Here is a 21,904-nt window from a genome sequence, read left to right on the forward strand (position 1 = left end):
ATAAAGAAAATTTATCGAAAATTTTCTATTAAAGGAAAATTTATCGAAAAATTTCTATAAAAAGAAAATTTATCGAAAATTTTCTATAAAAAGAGAATTTATCGAAAATTTTCTTATAAAAAGAATCTTCTATGAAAAGAAAATTTATCGAAAATCTTCTATGAAAAGAAAATTTATCGAAAATCTTCTATGAAAAGAAAATTTATCGAAAATCTTCTATGAAAAGAAAATTTATCGAAAATCTTCTATGAAAAGAAAATTTATCGAAAATACTCTATGAAAAGAAAATTTATCGAAAATATTCTATGAAAAGAAAATTTATCGAAAATATTCTATGAAAAAAAAATTATCGAAAATATTCTATGAAAAGAAAATTTATCGAAAATTTTCTATGAAAAGAAAATTTATCGAAAATTTTCTATGAAAAGAAAATTTATCGAAAATTTTCTATGAAAAGAAAATTTATCGAAAATTTTCTATGAAAAGAAAATTTATCGAAAATTTTCTATGAAAAGAAAATTTATCGAAAATTTTCTATGAAAAGAAAATTTATCGAAAATTTTCTATGAAAAGAAAATTTATCGAAAATTTTCTATGAAAAGAAAATTTATCGAAAATTTTCTATGAAAAGAAAATTTATCGAAAATTTTCTATGAAAAGAAAATTTATCGAAAATTTTCTATAAAAAGAAAATTTATCTAAAATTTTCTATGAAAAGAAAATTTATCGAAAATTTTCCACGAAAAGAAAATTTATCGAAAATATTCTATGAAAAGAAAATTTATCGAAAATCTTCTATGAAAAGAAAATTTATCGAAAATACTCTATGAAAAGAAAATTTATCGAAAATATTCTATGAAAAGAAAATTTATCGAAAATTTTCTATGAAAAGAAAATTTATCGAAAATTTTCTATGAAAAGAAAATTTATCGAAAATTTTCTATGAAAAGAAAATTTATCGAAAATTTTCTATAAAAAGAAAATTTATCGAAAATTTTCTATGAAAAGAAAATTTATTGAAAATTTTCTATGAAAAGAGAATTTCTCGAACAATTTCTATGAAAAGAAAATTTATCGAAAATTTTCCACGAAAAGAAAATTTATCGAAAATATTCTATGAAAAGAAAATTTATCGAAAATATTCTATGAAAAGAAAATTTATCGAAAATCTTCTATGAAAAGAAAATTTATCGAAAATCTTCTATAAATAGAAAATTTATCGAAAATCTTCTATGAAAAGAAAATTTATCGAAAAGCTTCTATAAATAGAAAATTTATCGAAAATCTCCTATAAAAAGAAAATTTATCGAAAATTTTCTATAAAAAGAATATTTATCGAAAATTTTCCATAAAAAGAAAATTTATCAAAAATTATCTATCAAAAAAGAAAAGTTATCGAAAGTTGTCTATGAAAAAAGAAAAAAAAATATCAACAATTTCCTATAAAAGTATTGTATCGAAGATTTTCTAAAAAAGAAATTTTATCGAAAATTTTTTGTAAAATTTAGAAAATTTTCTACAAAAAGAGAAAAATTTTACCACAAACTAATCCCATTTCGAACACATACTCCCACATACATGCATACATACATTCATACATACATACATATGTACATATTTACGAACCAACTTTTAATCTAAATTTCATTTTATTCATATTGTTGTCTTTATGGCAAAATGTCTATTAATCTCAAAGTGATATAAACAATACAATACAGAAAAAAAAACAAACTCCAACAAAATAAAGGAAATAAAAGAAAAGAAAAAGCACAAGAAGAATTTTAACATCCTCGTGTATAACATTTCTAGATCCAAGTATATTTTGTTTCATGTGTATATCCGTTTCCGTTCTTGATACAATTTCACAACACTCGACTATTGGTGTGAGTTGTGTGTTTATTAACATCGACATGTGTCAATGTGTTTTTGGTTTGTGTGCTTATCTTTAATCCAAAATACTTGAAATACAGGCAGACAGACAGACACAAGTACACATTTACACGAATCCTGCAGCTTATACATTTATCTACAAACAAAAATATACACATTATAATGGTTGTGATGGTTCGATTTTGTTGCTGGTTGTTGTTTGGTTTGATTTTACTAATATCTTTTGTTGTTGTTGCTATTGTTGTCATTGTCTCCTTCATGTCTCTTTACAGGATAAGGATGATAACAATCGTCATTACAATCACATCAATTCACAATTCACTTTCACGCCAGAAGAGATCAAATATGACAACAAACATTATAAATATCTCAAGTATACAGCTTATAAAAAGGTAAGTGTCGTTTCGTTTACTATTATGTATTTACTAATACATACACACATATTATTTTTCTTTCAATCTTAAACTCTTTCAACTATAGCATGACATGACATGAATAAGACATGTGTATTAGGGTGGCATTTTTATAATGAATAATAATACTTAGAAACAAGAATTTTTTGTATTTAAAGTAAAAATTTATCGATATTGTTTTTAATTTTATATGAAAGAATACCTAGACGTATGAGTGTTTTTATTTCTTATAATAAACAAATTCATAATACTCATACGTCTTCATAATACTCATACGTCAATTATTATTAATAAAAAATTTTCAATAAAAAAGAAAATTTATTCAAAATTTAAAAAGAAAGAAATCTTTATATTAAAAAGAAAGTTTATCGAACATTTTCTATGAAAAAAAAATTTAACGAATATTTTCTATAAAAAAAAATGTTATCGAAAATTTTCTGACGAGAAAGATTATTTATCGAAAATGTTCTAAAGAATAAATTATGGAAAAAAAATTATCGAAAATGTTATAAAGAAAAAGAAAATTATCGAAAATTAAAAGAAAAGAAAATTAAAGAAAAGGAAAAAAAAGTAAATTTATCGAAAATTTTCTATAAAAGAAGAAAATTTATCGAAAATTTTCTTCAAAAGTAGACTATTTATCGATAATTTTCTATAAAAGAAGAAAATTTATCGAACATTTTTTTATAAAAGAAGAAAAATTATCGAACATTTTCAATAAAAGAACATTTATCGAAAATTTTCTATATAAAGACGAAAATTTATCGAAAATTTTCTTCAAAAGTAGACTATTTATCGATAATTTTCTATAAAAGAAGAAAATTTATCGAACATTTTTTTATAAAAGAAGAAAAATTATCGAACATTTTCAATAAAAGAACATTTATCGAAAATTTTCTATAGAGACGAAAATTTATCGAAAATTTTCTATATAAAGACGAAAATTTATCGAAAATTTTCTATAAAAGAACAAAATTTATCGAAATTTTTCTTTAAAAGTAGATTTATAGAAAATTTTTTACAAAAGAAGAAAATTTCGCGAAAATTTTCTATAAAAGGAGAGAATTAATCGAACATTTTCTATAAAAGAAGAAAATTTAGCGCAAATTTTCTTTAAAAGTACAAAATTTTCTTTAAAAGAAAAAAATTAATCGAAAATTTTCTATAAAAGAAGGAATTTAATCGAAAATTTTCTATAAAAGAAGAAAATTTATCGAAAATTTTCTATAAAAGAAGAAAATTTATCGAAAATTTTCTATAAAAGAAGAAAATTTATCGAAAATTTTCTATAAAAGAAGAAAATTTATTGAAAATTTTCTAAAAAAGAAAAAAATGTATCGAATATTTTCTTCAAAAGTAGACTATTTATCGATAATTTTCTTTGAAAGACAAAAATTTATCGAAAATTTTCTATATAAGGGAGAAAATTTATCGAAAATTTTCTATAAAAGAACAAAATTTATCGAAATTTTTCTTTAAAAGTAGATTTATAGAAAATTTTTTACAAGAGAAGAAAATTTGCGAAAATTTTCTATAAAAGAAGAGAATTAATCGAACATTTTCTATAAAAGAAGAAAATTTATCGAAAATTTTCTTTAAACGTATAAAATTTTCTTTAAAAGTTAAGAATTTAGCGAAAATTTTTTAGGAAAGAAGAAAATTTAGCGAAAATTTTCTATAAATGAAGAAAATTTTCAATAAATTTATCGAAATTTTCTTTAAAAGTAGATAATTTTCTAAAACAGAAAAAATTTATCGAAAATTTTTTATAAAAGTAGAAAATTTATTGAAAATGTTCAGTAAAAGAAGAAAAATTATCGAACATTTTCTATAAAAGAACATTTATCGAAAATTTTCTATAAAAAAAGAAAATGAATAGAAAATTTTCTATAAAGAAGAAAATTTTTAGAAGAATTATCGAAAATTTTCTTTAAAAGTTAAAAATGTATCGAAAATTTTCTTTAAAAGTAGAAAATTTATCGAAAATGTTCTATAAAAGAAGAAAATTTATAGAAAATTTTGTATAAAAGAAGAAAATTTATTGAAAATTTTCTTCAAAAGTAGAAAATTTATCGAAATTTTCTTTAAATGTAGATAATTTATCGATAATTTTCTATAAAAGAAAAAAATTTTTCGAAAACTTTTTATAAAAGTAGAAAATATATTAAAAATGTTCAGTAAAAGAAGAAAAATTATCTAACATTTTCTGTAAACGAACATTTATCGAAAATTTTCTATAAAAGGAGAGAATTATTCGAACATTTTCTATAAAGGAATTAAACGTTTTCTGTAAAAGAAGAAAATTTATCGAAAACTTTCTTTAAAAGTAGAAAATTTATCGAAAATTTTCTATAAAAGGAGAGAATTAATCAAACATTTTCTATAAAAGAAGAAAATTGATTAAACATTTTCGGTAAGAAGAAAATTTATCGAAAATTTTCTTAAAAGTAGAAGATTTTTTTTCTATAAAAGGAGAGAATTATTCGAACATTTTCTATAAAGGAATTAAACATTTTCTGTAAAAGAAGAAAATTTATGGAAAATTTTCTTTAAAAGTAGAAAATTTATAGAAAATTTTCTATAAAAGGAGAGAATTAATCAAACATTTTCTATAAAAGAAGAAAATTGATTAAACATTTTCGGTAAGAAGAAAATTTATCGAAAATTTTCTTTAAAAGTAAAAGATTTATCGAAAATTTTCTTTAAAAGAAGAAAATTTTCTATGAAAAAAACCCCTTTCAAAAATTTTCTCTAAATAAAGAAAATTTATCGCAAATTCTCCATAGAAAAAAGAAAATTATGAAACATTTTCTAAAGAAAAAGAAATTGTATCGAAAATTTCTTTATAAAGGAAGCCATATCCAAAATTATCTATAAAAGAAAAATTTATCGAAAATTATGTTTAAAAGGTAAATTAAACAAAAATTTTCTATAAACAAACAATGTATACATATTTTTCTAAATTCTATATTTCTATCGAATATTTTCTAAAAACAGAAAATCTATCGAAAATTTTCCTATTAAAAGAAAATTTATCAAGAGAAAATTTATCGAAATTTATCTAGAAAAATTTAAAATTTTCTAAAGAAAATAAATTTATCAAAAATATAAGATTTTTCTAAAAAAAAGGTACCACCTAGACGTATGAGCATTATTTAATTATCGTGAGATATAAATAACACTCATACGTCTAGGTATTTCTTCATACGAACAAAAAAATCAGCGAACAACTTTTTCCAATTTTAAAATGCAATACATTTCTTCTTAAAAACTAGTTCGCATTGTTATTTGTTCGAAAACTTTTACCCTTCACTGTATTAAACATTCACAACATTTTGGCATTGTTAGCTTACAGCTACATCCTATGTATTTACTTATTTATTTATTTTATATATCTACATGGTTATATATAATTTTAGTTGTTGCTTATTGTCTTGTAAATAATGTAACTAATGGGCGTTTTGTGTATAAAACTTGAAAATATCAAGATTAAATATTAAAAAGAAAAAATAAAAAAAAACAAAATGAAAATTGAGTATTGAATAAAAGATACAATAAGAATAGTATGTTTGAATTGCAGACGATTAAATCGAAATATTTTTTTTTTTATTTTTGGGTTAGAGTAGAGAGAACATATTTAAATGATTTTCTGGTTAAAGTAAGAGAAAAAGCACAATTACGTAGTTGAAAATATTCGACAAGATTAAATAGGTATTTCAGTACCTAATACAAATTGAAAATTTAAATTTATTCAATTAATTTAAAAGAAACCATTACAATTGTAGATATAAAAGGAAATGGAAGTTAATTTGTCAGTTTTAATCAAAGATATACAAGGCTCTAGATTTATCGATATATCCCGTTCAGGATCAATAAAGAAATCGTTGTATATTTTAATACTTTACACGTTTTTCAAATTTCTTTCTAATTTTCTAAATAGGACAATCAACAATACCAGGAAGATAAACACAAAATCCGCGGCTACAATGAAGTCATTGAGAAACCACAGAAATATCTAAAGAACAACAACATCAATAATGGTAAGTTTTAAAAAGTCAACAAGATTCTAAATTAGGATTATCAAAGAATTATATATAATTCAAATAAGAATAAATAACTTTCTCTACTAACAAACATTTCCCTAACACAAACTCTACAAACCAACCACTAGGTTACCCTTCAAAATCGCCCGAATGTAAACCCCAACAATTGACCGCCATCGGTAATCGTCTCCTGGATTGGTTCTCTGTCATTATGGCTGATAGTAAGAAACGTCGTCAGCATAGTCAAAAATCAAAGGCCCACTTCCCACCCGCCTGTAAGGCCGAAGCCAAATGGATGTTTGGCCATTTGGATTTAAACAATGATGGTTTCTTGTCGCTGCAGGAAATGTACGATTTAGAACATGATCAGAATGAACGTTGCATTAAACCCTTCATTGATACCTGCGATTTGGATCAGGATAATTCAATAAATACCCGAGAATGGTGTCGTTGTTTTGAGAAAACAGATCGTCCCTGTGCCGCTGTAAGACGAAGAATTGCTGGCGATTTTGCAGGTGAGATAGGTACAGGTGGACATTTTAATTTATCATACAAATTGTGTTATTTTTTCACTACAGAGATACTCTTTTTGTTGTTTTTGATTTCGTTACATACTTTTTCCCCTCCTCGAGAATATAGAAAAAAACTGAAAAAGCAAGAATTACACTTTTAAAAAATGCTTTTTAGGAAACTGGTCAATTTCATTTTTAAAAATAAACAAAAAATCTATTGCCTAGTTCTACGATATTTTCTTAAAAATATATCGTTTACTTTAAATCATATTTAAATATAATTTATTTTTTCTACCATAACAATTTGCTAAATATTGAAATTAAAGCTTTAACTTAATTTGTGATTTGTAAGATTTAAATTTTTTTCTCCATTTTATTCAGTTAGCTTTAGCATTGCTTTCTTTTTGTTTTTAATTAAATATATCTTTATTCTAACTTATTTCTTTAAAATATTTAGTTGGAAATAATTTAGGAAATTTAACGAGATATTTTAGTGCAAAATAGATGGAGTAAAAAGTTTAGTAGTAAAAATGTATATAGTATTAACAAGGTAGTAGTTGTGGAAAAGATTTTAGAATGAAGTTTGAAAAACTTTTAAGTTTAGCACTGGAATTCCTAGAGAATCTGTTTGACTGTTGAATTTCGCTTTAAATTTCTTAATGTTACCATCAGTAACAACAATTTTTACACAATACTGATAACATTCTAGTAGAAAATAGTAATTGATTTCGAAGTAGAACTGAACATCTACTGGTGTTGCAGTTTTCTTTGAAGGATTAAAGTTAAACTTACTCAACCTACAACTGGGAAGTATAAGGGAAAAATAAAAGCGTTCCATTAGACAGGTACTCTACAAAGAACTAACTAACTAACTAACTAACTAACTAACTAACTAACTAACTAACTAACTAACTAACTAACTAACTAACTAACTAACTAACTAACTAACTAACTAACTAACTAACTAACTAACTAACTAACTAACTAACTAACTAACTAACTAACTAACTAACTAACTAACTAACTAACTAACTAACTAACTAACTAACTAACTAACTAACTAACTAACTAACTAACTAACTAACTACTAACTAACTAACTAACTAACTAACTAACTAACTAACTAACTAACTAACTAACTAACTAACTAACTAACTAACTAACTAACTAACTAACTAACTAACTAACTAACTAACTAACTAACTAACTAACTAACTAACTAACTAACTAACTAACTAACTAACTAACTAACTAACTACTAACTAACTAACTAACTAACTAACTAACTAACTAACTAACTAACTAACTAACTAACTAACTAACTAACTAACTAACTAACTAACTAACTAACTAACTAACTAACTAACTAACTAACTACTAACTAACTAACTAACTAACTAACTAACTAACTAACTAACTAACTAACTAACTAACTAACTAACTAACTACTAACTAACTAACTAACTAACTAACTAACTAACTAACTAACTAACTAACTAACTAACTAACTAACTAACTAACTAACTAACTAACTAACTAACTAACTAACTAACTAACTAACTAACTAACTAACTAACTAACTAACTAACTAACTAACTAACTAACTAACTAACTAACTAACTAACTAACTAACTAACTAACTAACTAACTAACTAACTAACTAACTAACTAACTACTAACTAACTAACTAACTACTAACTAACTAACTAACTAACTAACTACTAACTAACTAACTAACTAACTAACTACTAACTAACTAACTAACTAACTAACTACTAACTAACTAACTAACTAACTACTAACTAACTAACTAACTAACTAACTAACTAACTACTAACTACTAACTACTAACTAACTAACTAACTAACTAACTAACTAACTAACTAACTAACTAACTACTAACTAACTAACTAACTAACTAACTAACTAACTAACTAACTAACTAACTAACTAACTAACTAACTAACTAACTAACTAACTAACTAACTAACTAACTAACTAACTAACTACTAAACTAACTAACTAACTAACTAACTAACTAACTAACTAACTAACTAACTAACTAACTAACTAACTAACTAACTAACTAACTAACTAACTAACTAACTAACTAACTAACTAACTAACTAACTAACTAACTAACTAACTAACTAACTAACTAACTACTAACTAACTAACTAACTAACTAACTAACTAACTACTAACTAACTAACTAACTAACTAACTAACTAACTAACTAACTAACTAACTACTAACTAACTAACTAACTTAGTTACTAACTAACTAACTAACTAAACTAACTAACTAACTAACTAACTAACTACTAACTAACTAACTAACTAACTAACTACTAACTAACTAACTAACTAACTTACTACTAACTAACTAACTAACTAACTAACTAACTAACTAACTAACTAACTAACTAACTAACTAACTAACTAACTAACTAACTAACCTAACTAACTAACTAACTAACTAACTACTAACTAACTAACTAACTAACTAACTAACTAACTAACTAACTAACTAACTAACTACTAACTAACTACTAACTAACTAACTAACTAACTAACTAACTAACTAACTAACTAACTAACTAACTACTAACTAACTAACTAACTAACTAACTAACTAACTAACTAACTAACTAACTAACTAACTAACTAACTAACTAACTAACTAACTAACTAACTAACTAACTAACTAACTAACTACTACTAACTAACTAACTAACTAACTAACTAACTAACTAACTACTAACTACTAACTACTAACTAACTAACTAACTAACTAACTAACTACTAACTAACTAACTGACTAACTAGTCTGGACTGCAGTCCATAGTCTGGGCTATTGATCGAGTGACAAGATCGATATGGGGAACTTTTAGTATAGTCTGGAATATAGCCTATAGTTTGGATGATAGCCTATAGTCTGGAATATTGTGTATAGTCTGGAATATAACCTATAGTCTGGACTATAGTCTATAGTCTGGACTATAGCCTAAAGTCTGGACTATAGTCTACAGTCTGGACTATAGTCTGCACTAAAGTCTATAGTCTGGACAATAGTCAATAGTCTGGACTAAGTGTATAGTTTGGACTATAACCTATAGTCTTGACTATAAATTATAGACTGGACTAGTCTATAGCCTGGACTGTAGTCTATAGTCTGGACTTTATTCTATAGTCTGGACTATAGTCTATAATCTGGAATATAGTCTGTAGTCTGGACTATAGTCTAAAGTTTGCTCTATAGTCTGGACTAGACTAAAATATGTAGTTTTTAATCTGGTCTATAGTCTGATCTATAATTTACTATTTATGTACTCAAGACTTTGTCTACAGTCTGGTCTGTTGTCTAGACTGCAGTTAAGATTATAACATAGTCTATAATATGCTCTATACAGAACTGAACTTGAGACTTAAAACTTTGTTCTATTGTATTCTACATACCCCTTGAGTCAGTCTACTATTTATATATTCAAATTAGTTGATTGCATTTACAAATTTCTCAGAAACGAAAAAAAGAAAAAAAACTTAGAAGTTTTCCAATACAAAAAAACAAGAGTACATTTTGTTAAATTTCAACAAAAACATTAAAAAAAGTTTTATTTAGAAGAAAAGCATAACAAAATAATGCAAAATATATATTTCATTAGAACTTTAACATTAAATAAACTTTAAAGTTAATAAAAAAGAATGCTAAAAATATTTGCCAGTTGCAGTTTGTTTGGCATATTCGTATGCAATAAAAAATTTTATTCAAAACCCAGCAAACATAAGCAAAAAAACAACAAAAATACATTTTATTCAACAACCATTTGTTAAAAAATTATATTCAACAATAATTGTTAAATTTTTAATTATTATTTCTGATTCGAATTACTTCAAAGAAAATGTTGGATATTTAACGAATCAAAATATATTGTTTGCTGGGTGGGATAAGAAAATATCTTGAAGTTTAAAGTTTGTTAATTTAAGGTTTTTCTTAGTCAAAACACTCTGTCATACACACACTCACAAATTCTTAAAATTGTTGCCAAAAATAGCAAGTTTTCTTAAAATTTGTAGAATTTAAAGCTTTTTCTTTCTTATTTTTTAGTAGAACACATACTTACACAATTTTTATAAAAACACTCTTTTCCCTGAAATTAATATTTTTGCCAAAAACACACACACACACACCTTTTGTTTTACACTTTAAATTTTAGAATTTAGTTTTCTTTTAGAGAAAATATTTAAAATATTTCAAATTAAAACTCAATTATTTATTTATTTAATTATAATTATTTAAAATACTCATACATATATTTATTTAAACAAAATAAAAAAAAAATTTATAAATTTTTGCTAAATTAAATTAAAATTTACAAAAATCTATCTAATGTCAGCTTATGCTTTCTATTTTCAAAAAAAATACATTTATTATTGTTAATTAATAAATATTTAAAAAATATACACATAATAAACCCACTTAACTACAACAACAACTATAACTGCAATAGATAATTGTAGAAGAACAATTTTTTAACAAATTTATATTTTTGTTTATCTATTTGTTTTTGGTATTTGTAATTTTAACTAAATTATGAACGAACGCTAACAGGAGCTTATGCACCCGATTGCGATGTACAAGGTTTCTATAAGCCCACACAGTGTCATAATTCGGTCGGTGTCTGCTGGTGTGTCGATAAACATGGCGTTGAATTCGCCAATACACGTACTCGAGGAAAACCTAATTGTGGTAAGTTTATTATCATTTGTTTTGTAAATATTTATTTGTTGAGATTTCTGCGACGGATGATGGTCAAAGCCTTAACAACGGTTCAAATATTTTGAGGGACTTTTCAAGAAATTATGATCTATAAGTTAGGGTGTGCGAGTTCGATTCCCATCTAAAATCTGAACTCTAAAAGGATTTTAGTAGTGCCTATAGTCGAGTCTATACTCTATAGTATAGTCTTCTGCCTCTCTATAGTCTAGTATACAGTCTAGTCTATAGTCCTATCTATAGGCTAATCTAGCAGTCCCAGTCTATAGTCTAGTCCTATAGGCTATCTATATCTAGTCTATAGTCTAGTCTATAGGCTAGTCTATAGTCTAGTCTATAGTCTAGTCTATAGTCTAGTCCCTATAGTCCTAGTCCTATAGTCTAGTCCTATAGTCCTAGTCCCTATAGTCTAGTCTATAGTCTATCTATATTCCTAGTCCTATAGTCTAGTTCATAGTCTAGTCTATAGTCTAGTCTAAGTCTAGTCCTATAGTCTAGATCTATAGTCTAGCTATGTCTAGTCTATAGTCTAGTCTATAGTCAGTCTATAGTCTAGTCTAATAGTCTAGTCTATATTCTAGTCTATAGTCCTAGTATATATCTAGCTATAGTCCTAGTCCTATAGTCTAGTCTATAGTCTAGTCCTATATCCTAGTCTATAGTCTAGTCTATAAGTCTAGTCTATAGTCTAGTCTAAGTCTAGGTCTATATAGTCTAGTCTATAGTCTAGTCTATAGTCTAGTCTATAGTCTAGTCTATAGTCTAGTCTATAGTCTAGTCTATAGTCTAGTCTATAGTCTAGTCTATAGTCTAGTCTATAGTCTAGTCTATAGTCTAGTCTATAGTCTAGTCTATAGTCTAGTCTATAGTGTAGACTATAGTCTAGTATATAGTCTAATCTATAGTATAGACTATAGTCTAGTCTATAGTCTAGTCTATAGTCTAGTCTATAGTCTAGTCTATAGTCTAGTCTATAGTCTAGTCTATAGTCTAGTCTATAGTCTAGTCTATAGTCTATCTATAGTCTAGTCTATAGTCTAGTCTATAGTCTAGTCTATAGTCTAGTCTATAGTCTAGTCTATCTAGTCTATAGTCTAGTCTATAGTCTAGTCTATAGTCTAGTCTATAGTCTAGTCTATAGTCTAGTCTATAGTCTAGTCTATAGTCTAGTCTATAGTCTAGTCTATAGTCTAGTCTATAGTCTAGTCTATAGTCTAGTCTATAGTCTAGTCTATAGTCTAGTCTATAGTCTAGTCTATAGTCTAGTCTATAGTCTAGTCTATAGTCTAGTCTATAGTCTAGTCTATAGTCTAGTCTATAGTCTAGTCTATAGTCTAGTCTATAGTCTAGTCTATAGTCTAGTCTATAGTCTAGTCTATCTCTAGTCTATAGTCTAGTCTATAGTCTAGTCTATAGTCTAGTCTATAGTCTAGTCTATATCTAGTCTATAGTCTAGTCTATAGTCTAGTCTATAGTCTAGTCTATAGTCTAGTCTATAGTCTAGTCTATAGTCTAGTCTATAGTCTAGTCTATAGTCTAGTCTATAGTCTAGTCTACAGTCTAGTCTATAGTCTAGTCTATAGTCTAGTCTATAGTCTAGTCTATAGTCTAGTCTATAGTCTAGTCTCTAGTCTAGTCTATAGTCTAGTCTATAGTCTAGTCTATAGTCTAGTCTATAGTCTAGTCTATAGTCTAGTCTATAGTTTAGTCTATAGTCTAGTCTATAGTCTAGTCTATAGTCTAGTCTATAGTCTAGTCTATAGTCTAGTCTATAGTCTAGTCTATAGTTTAGTCTATAGTCTAGTCTATAGTCTAGTCTATATCTAGTCTATAGTCTAGTCTATAGTCTAGTCTATAGTCTAGTCTATAGTCCAGTCTATAGTCTAGTCTATAGTCTAGTTTATAGTCTAGTCTATCTAGTCTATAGTCTAGTCTATAGTCTAGTCTATAGTCTAGTCTATAGTCTAGTCTATAGTCTAGTCTATAGTCTAGTCTATAGTCTAGTCTATAGTCTAGTCTATAGTCTAGTCTATAGTCTAGTCTATAGTCTAGTCTATAGTCTAGTCTATAGTCTAGTCTATAGTCTAGTCTATAGTCTAGTCTATAGTCTAGTCTATAGTCTAGTCTATAGTCTAGTCTATAGTCTAGTCTATAGTCTAGTCTATAGTCTAGTCTATAGTCTAGTCTATAGTCTAGTCTATAGTCTAGTCTATAGTCTAGTCTATAGTCTAGTCTATAGTCTAGTCTATAGTCGTCTATAGTCTAGTCTAGTCTAGTCTATAGTCTAGTCTATAGTCTAGTCTATAGTCTAGTCTATAGTCTAGTCTATAGTCTTGCCTATAGTCTTGCCTATAGTATAGTCTATAGTCTAGTCTATAGTCTAGTCTATAGTCTAGTCTATAGTCTAGTCTATAGTCTAGTCTATAGTCTAGTCTATAGTCTAGTCTATAGTCTTGCCTATAGTCTTGCCTATAGTATAGTCTATAGTCTAGTCTATAGTCTAGTCTATAGTCTAGTCTATAGTCTAGTCTATAGTCTAGTCTATAGTCTAGTCTATAGTCTAGTCTAAAGTCTAGTCTATAGTCTAGTCTATAGTCTAGTCTATAGTCTAGTCTATAGTCTAGTCTATAGTCTAGTCTATAGTCTAGTCTATAGTCTAGTCTATAGTCTAGTCTATAGTCTAGTCTATAGTCTAGTCTATAGTCTAGTCTATGTCTAGTCTAGTCTTGCCTATAGTCTTGCCTATGTATAGTCTAGTCTATAGTCTAGTCTATAGTCTAGTCTATAGTCTAGTCTAGTCTAGTCTATAGTCTAGTCTATAGTCTAGTCTATAGTCTAGTCTATAGTCTAGTCTATAGTCTGCCTATAGGCTTGCCTATAGTACTAGTCTATAGTCTAGTCTATAGTCTAGTCTATAGTCTAGTCTATAGTCTAGTCTATAGTCTAGTCTATAGTCTAGTCTAGAGTCTAGTCTATAGTCTAGTCTATGTCTAGTCTATAGTCTAGTCTATAGTCTAGTCTATAGTCTAGTCTAAAGTCTAGTCTATAGTCTAGTCTATAGTCTAGTCTATAGTCTAGTCTATAGTCTAGTCTTTAGTCTAGTCTATAGTCTAGTCTATAGTCTAGTCTATAGTCTAGTCTATAGGTTCTAGTCTATAGTCTAAGTCTATAGTCTAGTCTATAGTCTAGTCTATTAGTCTAGTCTATAGTCTAGTCTAGTCTATAGTCTAGTCTATAGTCTAGTCTATAGTCTAGTCTATAGTCTAGTCTATAGTGTAGACTATAGTCTCATCTATACTCTAGTCTACTGTCTAAATAGTAGTCAGTCAGTGTAGGAAAATTTGTTTGGTACTTTAAAACCTAAAAAAGTACTCTTTTTGTTTTAAGTTTTTAATATTATAGAATTACAGTTTTCTATGCCTGTATCACATATTGTTCTAATTTTAAATCTAAGAGAATATTTAATATACAATTTAAATTAAGATTTTTGTGGTTTATTTAAACTGCACATTTAAAATTCATTTTAAGTTTTTGAAAACTATAGTCTAGTCTTATAGTCTCTCTAGTCTATAGTCTAGTCTATAGTCTAGTCTATAGTCTAGTCTATAGTCTAGTCTATAGTCTAGTCTATAGTCTAGTCTATAGTCTAGTCTATAGTCTAGTCTATAGTCTAGTCTATAGTCTAGTCTATAGTCTAGTCTATAGTCTAGTCTATAGTCTAGTCTATAGTCTAGTCTATAGTCTAGTCTATAGTCTAGTCTATAGTCTAGTCTATAGTTTAGTCTATAGTCTATTCTATAGTCTAGTCTATAGTCTAGTCTATAGTCTAGTCTATAGTCTAGTCTATAGTCTAGTCTATAGTCTAGTCTATAGTCTAGTCTATAGTCTAGTCTATAGTCTAGTCTATAGTCTAGTCTATAGTCTAGTCTATAGTCTAGTCTATAGTCTAGTCTATAGTCTAGTCTATAGTCTAGTCTATAGTCTAGTCTATAGTCTAGTCTATAGTCTAGTCTATAGTCTAGTCTATAGTCTAGTCTATAGTCTAGTCTAGTCTAGTCTATAGTCTAGTCTATAGTCTAGTCTATAGTCTAGTCTATAGTCTAGTCTATAGTCTAGTCTATAGTCTAGTCTATAGTCTAGTCTATAGTCTAGTCTATAGTCTAGTCTATAGTCTAGTCTATAGTCTAGTCTATAGTCTAGTCTATAGTCTAGTCTATAGTCTAGTCTATAGTCTAGTCTATAGTCTAGTCTATAGTCTAGTCTATAGTCTAGTCTATAGTCTAGTCTATAGTCTTGCCTATAGTCTTGCCTATAGTATAGTCTATAGTCTAGTCTATAGTCTAGTCTATAGTCTAGTCTATAGTCTAGTCTATAGTCTAGTCTATAGTCTAGTCTATAGTCTAGTCTATAGTCTAGTCTATAGTCTAGTCTATAGTCTAGTCTATAGTCTAGTCTATAGTCTAGTCTATAGTCTAGTCTATAGTCTAGTCTATAGTCTAGTCTATAGTCTAGTCTATAGTCTAGTCTATAGTCTAGTCTATAGTCTAGTCTATAGTCTAGTCTATAGTCTAGTCTATAGTCTAGTCTATAGTCTAGTCTATAGTCTAGTCTATAGTCTAGTCTATAGTCTAGTCTATAGTCTAGTCTATAGTCTAGTCTATAGTCTAGTCTATAGTCTAGTCTATAGTCTAGTCTATAGTCTAGTCTATAGTCTAGTCTATAGTCTAGTCTATAGTCTAGTCTATAGTCTAGTCTATAGTCTAGTCTATAGTCTAGTCTATAGTCTAGTCTATAGTCTAGTCTATAGTCTAGTCTATAGTCTAGTCTATAGTCTAGTCTATAGTCTAGTCTATAGTCTAGTCTATAGTCTAGTCTATAGTCTTGCCTATAGTCTTGCCTATAGTATAGTCTATAGTCTAGTCTATAGTCTAGTCTATAGTCTAGTCTATAGTCTAGTCTATAGTCTAGTCTATAGTCTAGTCTATAGTCTTGCCTATAGTCTTGCCTATAGTATAGTCTATAGTCTAGTCTATAGTCTAGTCTATAGTCTAGTCTATAGTCTAGTCTATAGTCTAGTCTATAGTCTAGTCTATAGTCTAGTCTATAGTCTAGTCTATAGTCTAGTCTAAAGTCTAGTCTATAGTCTAGTCTATAGTCTAGTCTATAGTCTAGTCTATAGTCTAGTCTATAGTCTAGTCTATAGTCTAGTCTAGTCTAGTCTATAGTCTAGTCTATAGTCTAGTCTATAGTCTAGTCTATAGTCTAGTCTATAGTCTAGTCCTAGTCTATAGTCTAGGTCTATAGTCTAGTCTATAGTCTAGTCTATAGTCTAGTCTATAGTCTAGTCTATAGTCTAGTCTATAGTCTAGTCTATAGTCTAGTCTATAGTCTAGTCTATAGTCTAGTCTATAGTCTAGTCTATAGTCTAGTCTATAGTCTAGTCTATAGTCTAGTCCTATAGTCTAGTCTATAGTCTAGTCTATAGTCTATGCCTATAGTAGTCTATGTCTAGTCTATAGTCTAGTCTATAGTCTAGTCTATAGTCTAGTCTATAGTCTAGTCTATAGTCTAGTCTATAGTCTAGTCTATAGTCTAGTCTATAGTCTAGTCTATAGTCTAGTCTATAGTCTAGTCTATAGTCTAGTCTATAGTCTAGTCTATAGTCTAGTCTATAGTCTAGTCTATAGTCTAGTCTATAGTCTAGTCTATAGTCTAGTCTATAGTCTAGTCTATAGTCTAGTCTATAGTCTAGTCTATAGTCTAGTCTATAGTCTAGTCTATAGTCTAGTCTATAGTCTAGTCTATAGTCTAGTCTATAGTCTAGTCTAGTCTAGTCTATAGTCTAGTCTATAGTCTAGTCTATAGTCTAGTCTATAGTCTAGTCTAGTCTAGTCTATAGTCTAGTTATAGTGTAGACTATAGTCTCATCTATACTCTAGTCTACTGTCTAAATAGTAGTCAGTCAGTGTAGGAAAATTTGTTTGGTACTTTAAAACCTAAAAAAGTACTCTTTTTGTTTTAAGTTTTTAATATTATAGAATTACAGTTTTCTATGCCTGTATCACATATTGTTCTAATTTTAAATCTAAGAGAATATTTAATATACAATTTAAATTAAGATTTTTGTGGTTTATTTAAACTGCACATTTAAAATTCATTTTAAGTTTTTGAAAACTATTATTATTATTTTTTGCTATTTAGATAGAATTGTGTAAAATATTTTCATAATAAATTATTTAAGCATCAAAGAGGATTTTGGGTTTGTATAACAATACGTACATATTTTTGAGTCCAAATTATCTATCAAATTCAAATTCACTAAGTATGTAAACACATAAGTACTCATGAAACGTTATATGTGTTATATAATTAAAAATTCAGAGTGAAAAATAAAGAGTATTACATAAAAAAATAAAATATATATATTTTTTTTTTTGGCACAATGACAAATTTTATTTGTGAATATCGATTTAATTTTGATTTTCTTGCTTTAATTAATTTTAAAAAACTTTTGGTAGTGATTGAAATTGTACATTTATTACAGACAAATATTGAATTATCTGTCAAGTTAGTTCTGTGATAATTAAGCAAATTTATTTGTATCAAAATTAAATATTTGTGCAAACAAACAGAGATAGGATTTGTAATTCTCACTCTTACAATTTTATATACACATATTTATACAAATAAACATTTACAAATAATAAATGTTTAACATTAAAATCTATGTAACACAAGGATCGAAAATACATTCTTAAAACGAACATGTGTTGTTTTAATACTCAGACATTTAATTAGATGTTATGTTGTACATTTTATGATTTCAATATTGTGTTTGAATGAAACAAATCTGTGTGTCTGTTATAATACAAACAGATATCACATAAATGCATTCTCTAGATTTAACAAATAATACAATAGACTGGTTCAAAATTACATTAAAAACTTAGGTACGCTTTTTAATTAAGCTCTGTAATGCAGACTGAAGTCTAGTCTAGTCTAGTCTATAGTCTAGTCTATAGTCTAGTCTATAGTCTAGTCTATAGTCTAGTCTATAGTCTAGTCTATAGTCTAGTCTATAGTCTAGTCTATAGTCTAGTCTATAGTCTAGTCTATAGTCTAGTCTATAGTCTAGTCTATAGTCTAGTCTATAGTCTAGTCTATAGTCTAGTCTATAGTCTAGTCTATAGTCTAGTCTATAGTCTAGTCTATAGTCTAGTCTATAGTCTAGTCTATAGTCTAGTCTATAGTCTAGTCTATAGTCTAGTCTATAGTCTAGTCTATAGTCTAGTCTATAGTCTAGTCTATAGTCTAGTCTATAGTCTAGTCTATAGTCTAGTCTATAGTCTAGTCTATAGTCTAGTCTATAGTCTAGTCTATAGTCTAGTCTATAGTCTAGTCTATAGTCTAGTCTATAGTCTAGTCTATAGTCTAGTCTATAGTCTAGTCTATAGTCTAGTCTATAGTCTAGTCTATAGTCTAGTCTATAGTCTAGTCTATAGTCTAGTCTATAGTCTAGTCTATAGTCTAGTCTATAGTCTAGTCTATAGTCTAGTCTATAGTCTAGTCTATAGTCTAGTCTATAGTCTAGTCTATAGTCTAGTCTATAGTCTAGTCTATAGTCTAGTCTATAGTCTAGTCTATAGTCTAGTCTATAGTCTAGTCTATAGTCTAGTCTTAGTCTAGTCTATAGTCTAGTCTATAGTCTAGTCTATAGTCTAGTCTATAGTCTAGTCTATAGTCTAGTCTATAGTCTAGTCTATAGTCTAGTCTATAGTCTAGTCTATAGTCTAGTCTATAGTCTAGTCTATAGTCTAGTCTATAGTCTAGTCTATAGTCTAGTCTATAGTCTAGTCTATAGTCTAGTCTATGTCTAGTCTATAGTCTAGTCTATAGTCTAGTCTATAGTCTAGTCTATAGTCTAGTCTATAGTCTAGTCTATAGTCTAGTCTATAGTCTAGTCTATAGTCTAGTCTATAGTCTAGTCTATAGTCTAGTCTATAGTCTAGTCTATAGTCTAGTCTATAGTCTAGTCTATAGTCTAGTCTATAGTCTAGTCTATAGTCTAGTCTATAGTCAGTCTATAGTCTAGTCTATAGTCTAGTCTATAGTCTAGTCTATAGTCTAGTCTATAGTCTAGTCTATAGTCTAGTCTATAGTCTAGTCTATAGTCTAGTCTATAGTCTAGTCTATAGTCTAGTCTATAGTCTAGTCTATAGTCTAGTCTATAGTCTAGTCTATAGTCTAGTCTATAGTCTAGTCTAGTCTAGTCTATAGTCTAGTCTATAGTCTAGTCTATAGTCTAGTCTATAGTCTAGTCTATAGTCTAGTCTATAGTCTAGTCTATAGTCTAGTCTATAGTCTAGTCTATAGTCTAGTCTATAGTCTAGTCTATAGTCTAGTCTATAGTCTAGTCTATAGTCTAGTCTATAGTCTAGTCTATAGTCTAGTCTATAGTCTAGTCTATAGTCTAGTCTATAGTCTAGTCTATAGTCTAGTCTATAGTCTAGTCTATAGTCTAGTCTATAGTCTAGTCTATAGTCTAGTCTATAGTCTAGTCTATAGTCTAGTCTATAGTCTAGTCTATAGTCTAGTCTATAGTCTAGTCTATAGTCTAGTCTATAGTCTAGTCTATAGTCTAGTCTATAGTCTAGTCTATTGTCTAGTCTAGTCTATAGTCTAGTCTATAGTCTAGTCTATAGTTTAGTCTATTGTCTAGTCTAGTCTATAGTCTAGTATATAGTCTATTCTATAGTCTAGTCTATAGTCTAGTCTAGTCTATAGTCTATAGTTGAGTCTATAGTTGAGTCTATAGTTATGTCTATTTTCTAGTCTATGGTCTAGTCTATAGTCTAATCTATAGTCTAGCCTATAGTCTAGCCTATAGCCTAGCCTATAGTCTAGCCTATAGCCTAGCCTATAATCTAGTCTATAGTCTAGTCTATAGTCTAGTCTATAGTCTAGTCTATAGTCTAGTCTATAGTCTAGTCTATAGTCTAGTCTATAGTCTGGTCTATAGTCTAGTCTATAGTCTTGTTTATAGTCTTGTCTATAGTCTTGTCTATAGTCTTGTCTATAGTCTTGTCTAAAGTATCTTCCGGTTTGACGTAAGTAGTAGAGGGGTACTATGCCTCCTTGAAAAATAGACTCATATGGAATTGGAACTTCTAGATCACTGAAAAAAGGATACTGGATTGCAGAAGGATCTTTGAGTTCTTCTACGATTTCTAATTGAGACGGAGATTATATATCACGGATTTTCAAATGAGTTTTTATATTACCAGTATTAGTCTAATATTTTTGCAAACTCATGAATACGAATATAATCAAAACTGGCCAGTTGTAGACAGTTGATATTAATGCAATTTGATTTACGAAGTAATAAAATCATTTAAATTTTCATGTATAAACATAATGCAAGAAATATGTATTTCAAATGCAAGTACACTTAATATTGGTTTTAATCATTGTTATTTGTATTTGTAAAAGTGTGCGGTAGTACTGAAAACTATAATAGTTTCATGATATTAAATAATTGATATCTAGTTACCATTTGCATTGTCAGTTAATAGACTAAACTAACGGGTTTTGCAATGTTGAAGTCAATAAGACCAGCCATAGATCTACTGTTTAATTGTACTCTAATATGTATTCTTTTTTTTCTCTCTCTCTTTAAGAATCTGTGGTCAATAATGCCTCATCTTTAACATCCGACGATGAAGATGAAGAAACAGATGACGAAGACAGTGCGGAGGGCAGTGGCGATCAAATAATGGTATTTTAAATTTAGAACTAAACAAAAAACACAACAACAAAGATTTATACAAAAAAAAGAAGGAAAATAATACCAAAACAAAAAAAAAAGAAAATTTACAAAAATTATTAAAACAAAGCTTCACTTCATATAAAAAACAAGAGAAAATAGAAATTTAAAATCATTAAAAGAAAAATAATAAAAAAAACAACAACAACCATAAACACATTTGAAAATCCAACAAAACCAAAAAAAATAAACGTTTATTATGTAAATCATTAATAAAAAAAGAAGAAAATTTTATTATTAATACAAAGGAAAAAATAAGAAACAAAGTAGTTACCAGGACAAAAACAAACAATGAAAAAAAGAGAAACATTTTGTTATAACACTAATATAATTTTTTTAATTTCTTTATTTAAGAAAAATAAAACTTGGCTTGGGTTGTTAAAACAAACATAATTTGTTTAATTAATTAATCAATTAAACCGCTTTAACTAAGTCAAAACCTCTAAT

The 21,904-nt window shown here is 27.4% G+C and overlaps 1 protein-coding gene across 1 annotated transcript in view; it reads left to right on the forward strand.

The window, feature by feature from the left end:
- The window catches only part of LOC119606571 (proteoglycan Cow), a 31,467-nt gene extending 9,963 nt beyond the window's left edge, over nt 1-21,504 (forward strand). The window contains exons 3-7 of the mRNA XM_037960130.1: nt 2,163-2,282; nt 6,244-6,343; nt 6,475-6,861; nt 11,470-11,607; nt 21,312-21,504. Coding sequence (XP_037816058.1) covers nt 2,163-2,282; nt 6,244-6,343; nt 6,475-6,861; nt 11,470-11,607; nt 21,312-21,418 — 852 coding nt within the window. The 3' untranslated portion in view covers nt 21,419-21,504. The remainder of the gene's footprint in view (nt 1-2,162; nt 2,283-6,243; nt 6,344-6,474; nt 6,862-11,469; nt 11,608-21,311) is intronic.
- The last annotated feature ends 400 nt before the right edge of the window (nt 21,505-21,904 follow it).

This window comes from Lucilia sericata, unplaced genomic scaffold, assembly GCF_015586225.1.
Source record: "Lucilia sericata isolate MDLA Ls3-8-SP2 unplaced genomic scaffold, ASM1558622v1 Contig000603F_arrow, whole genome shotgun sequence".
Taxonomy (NCBI): domain Eukaryota; kingdom Metazoa; phylum Arthropoda; class Insecta; order Diptera; family Calliphoridae; genus Lucilia; species Lucilia sericata.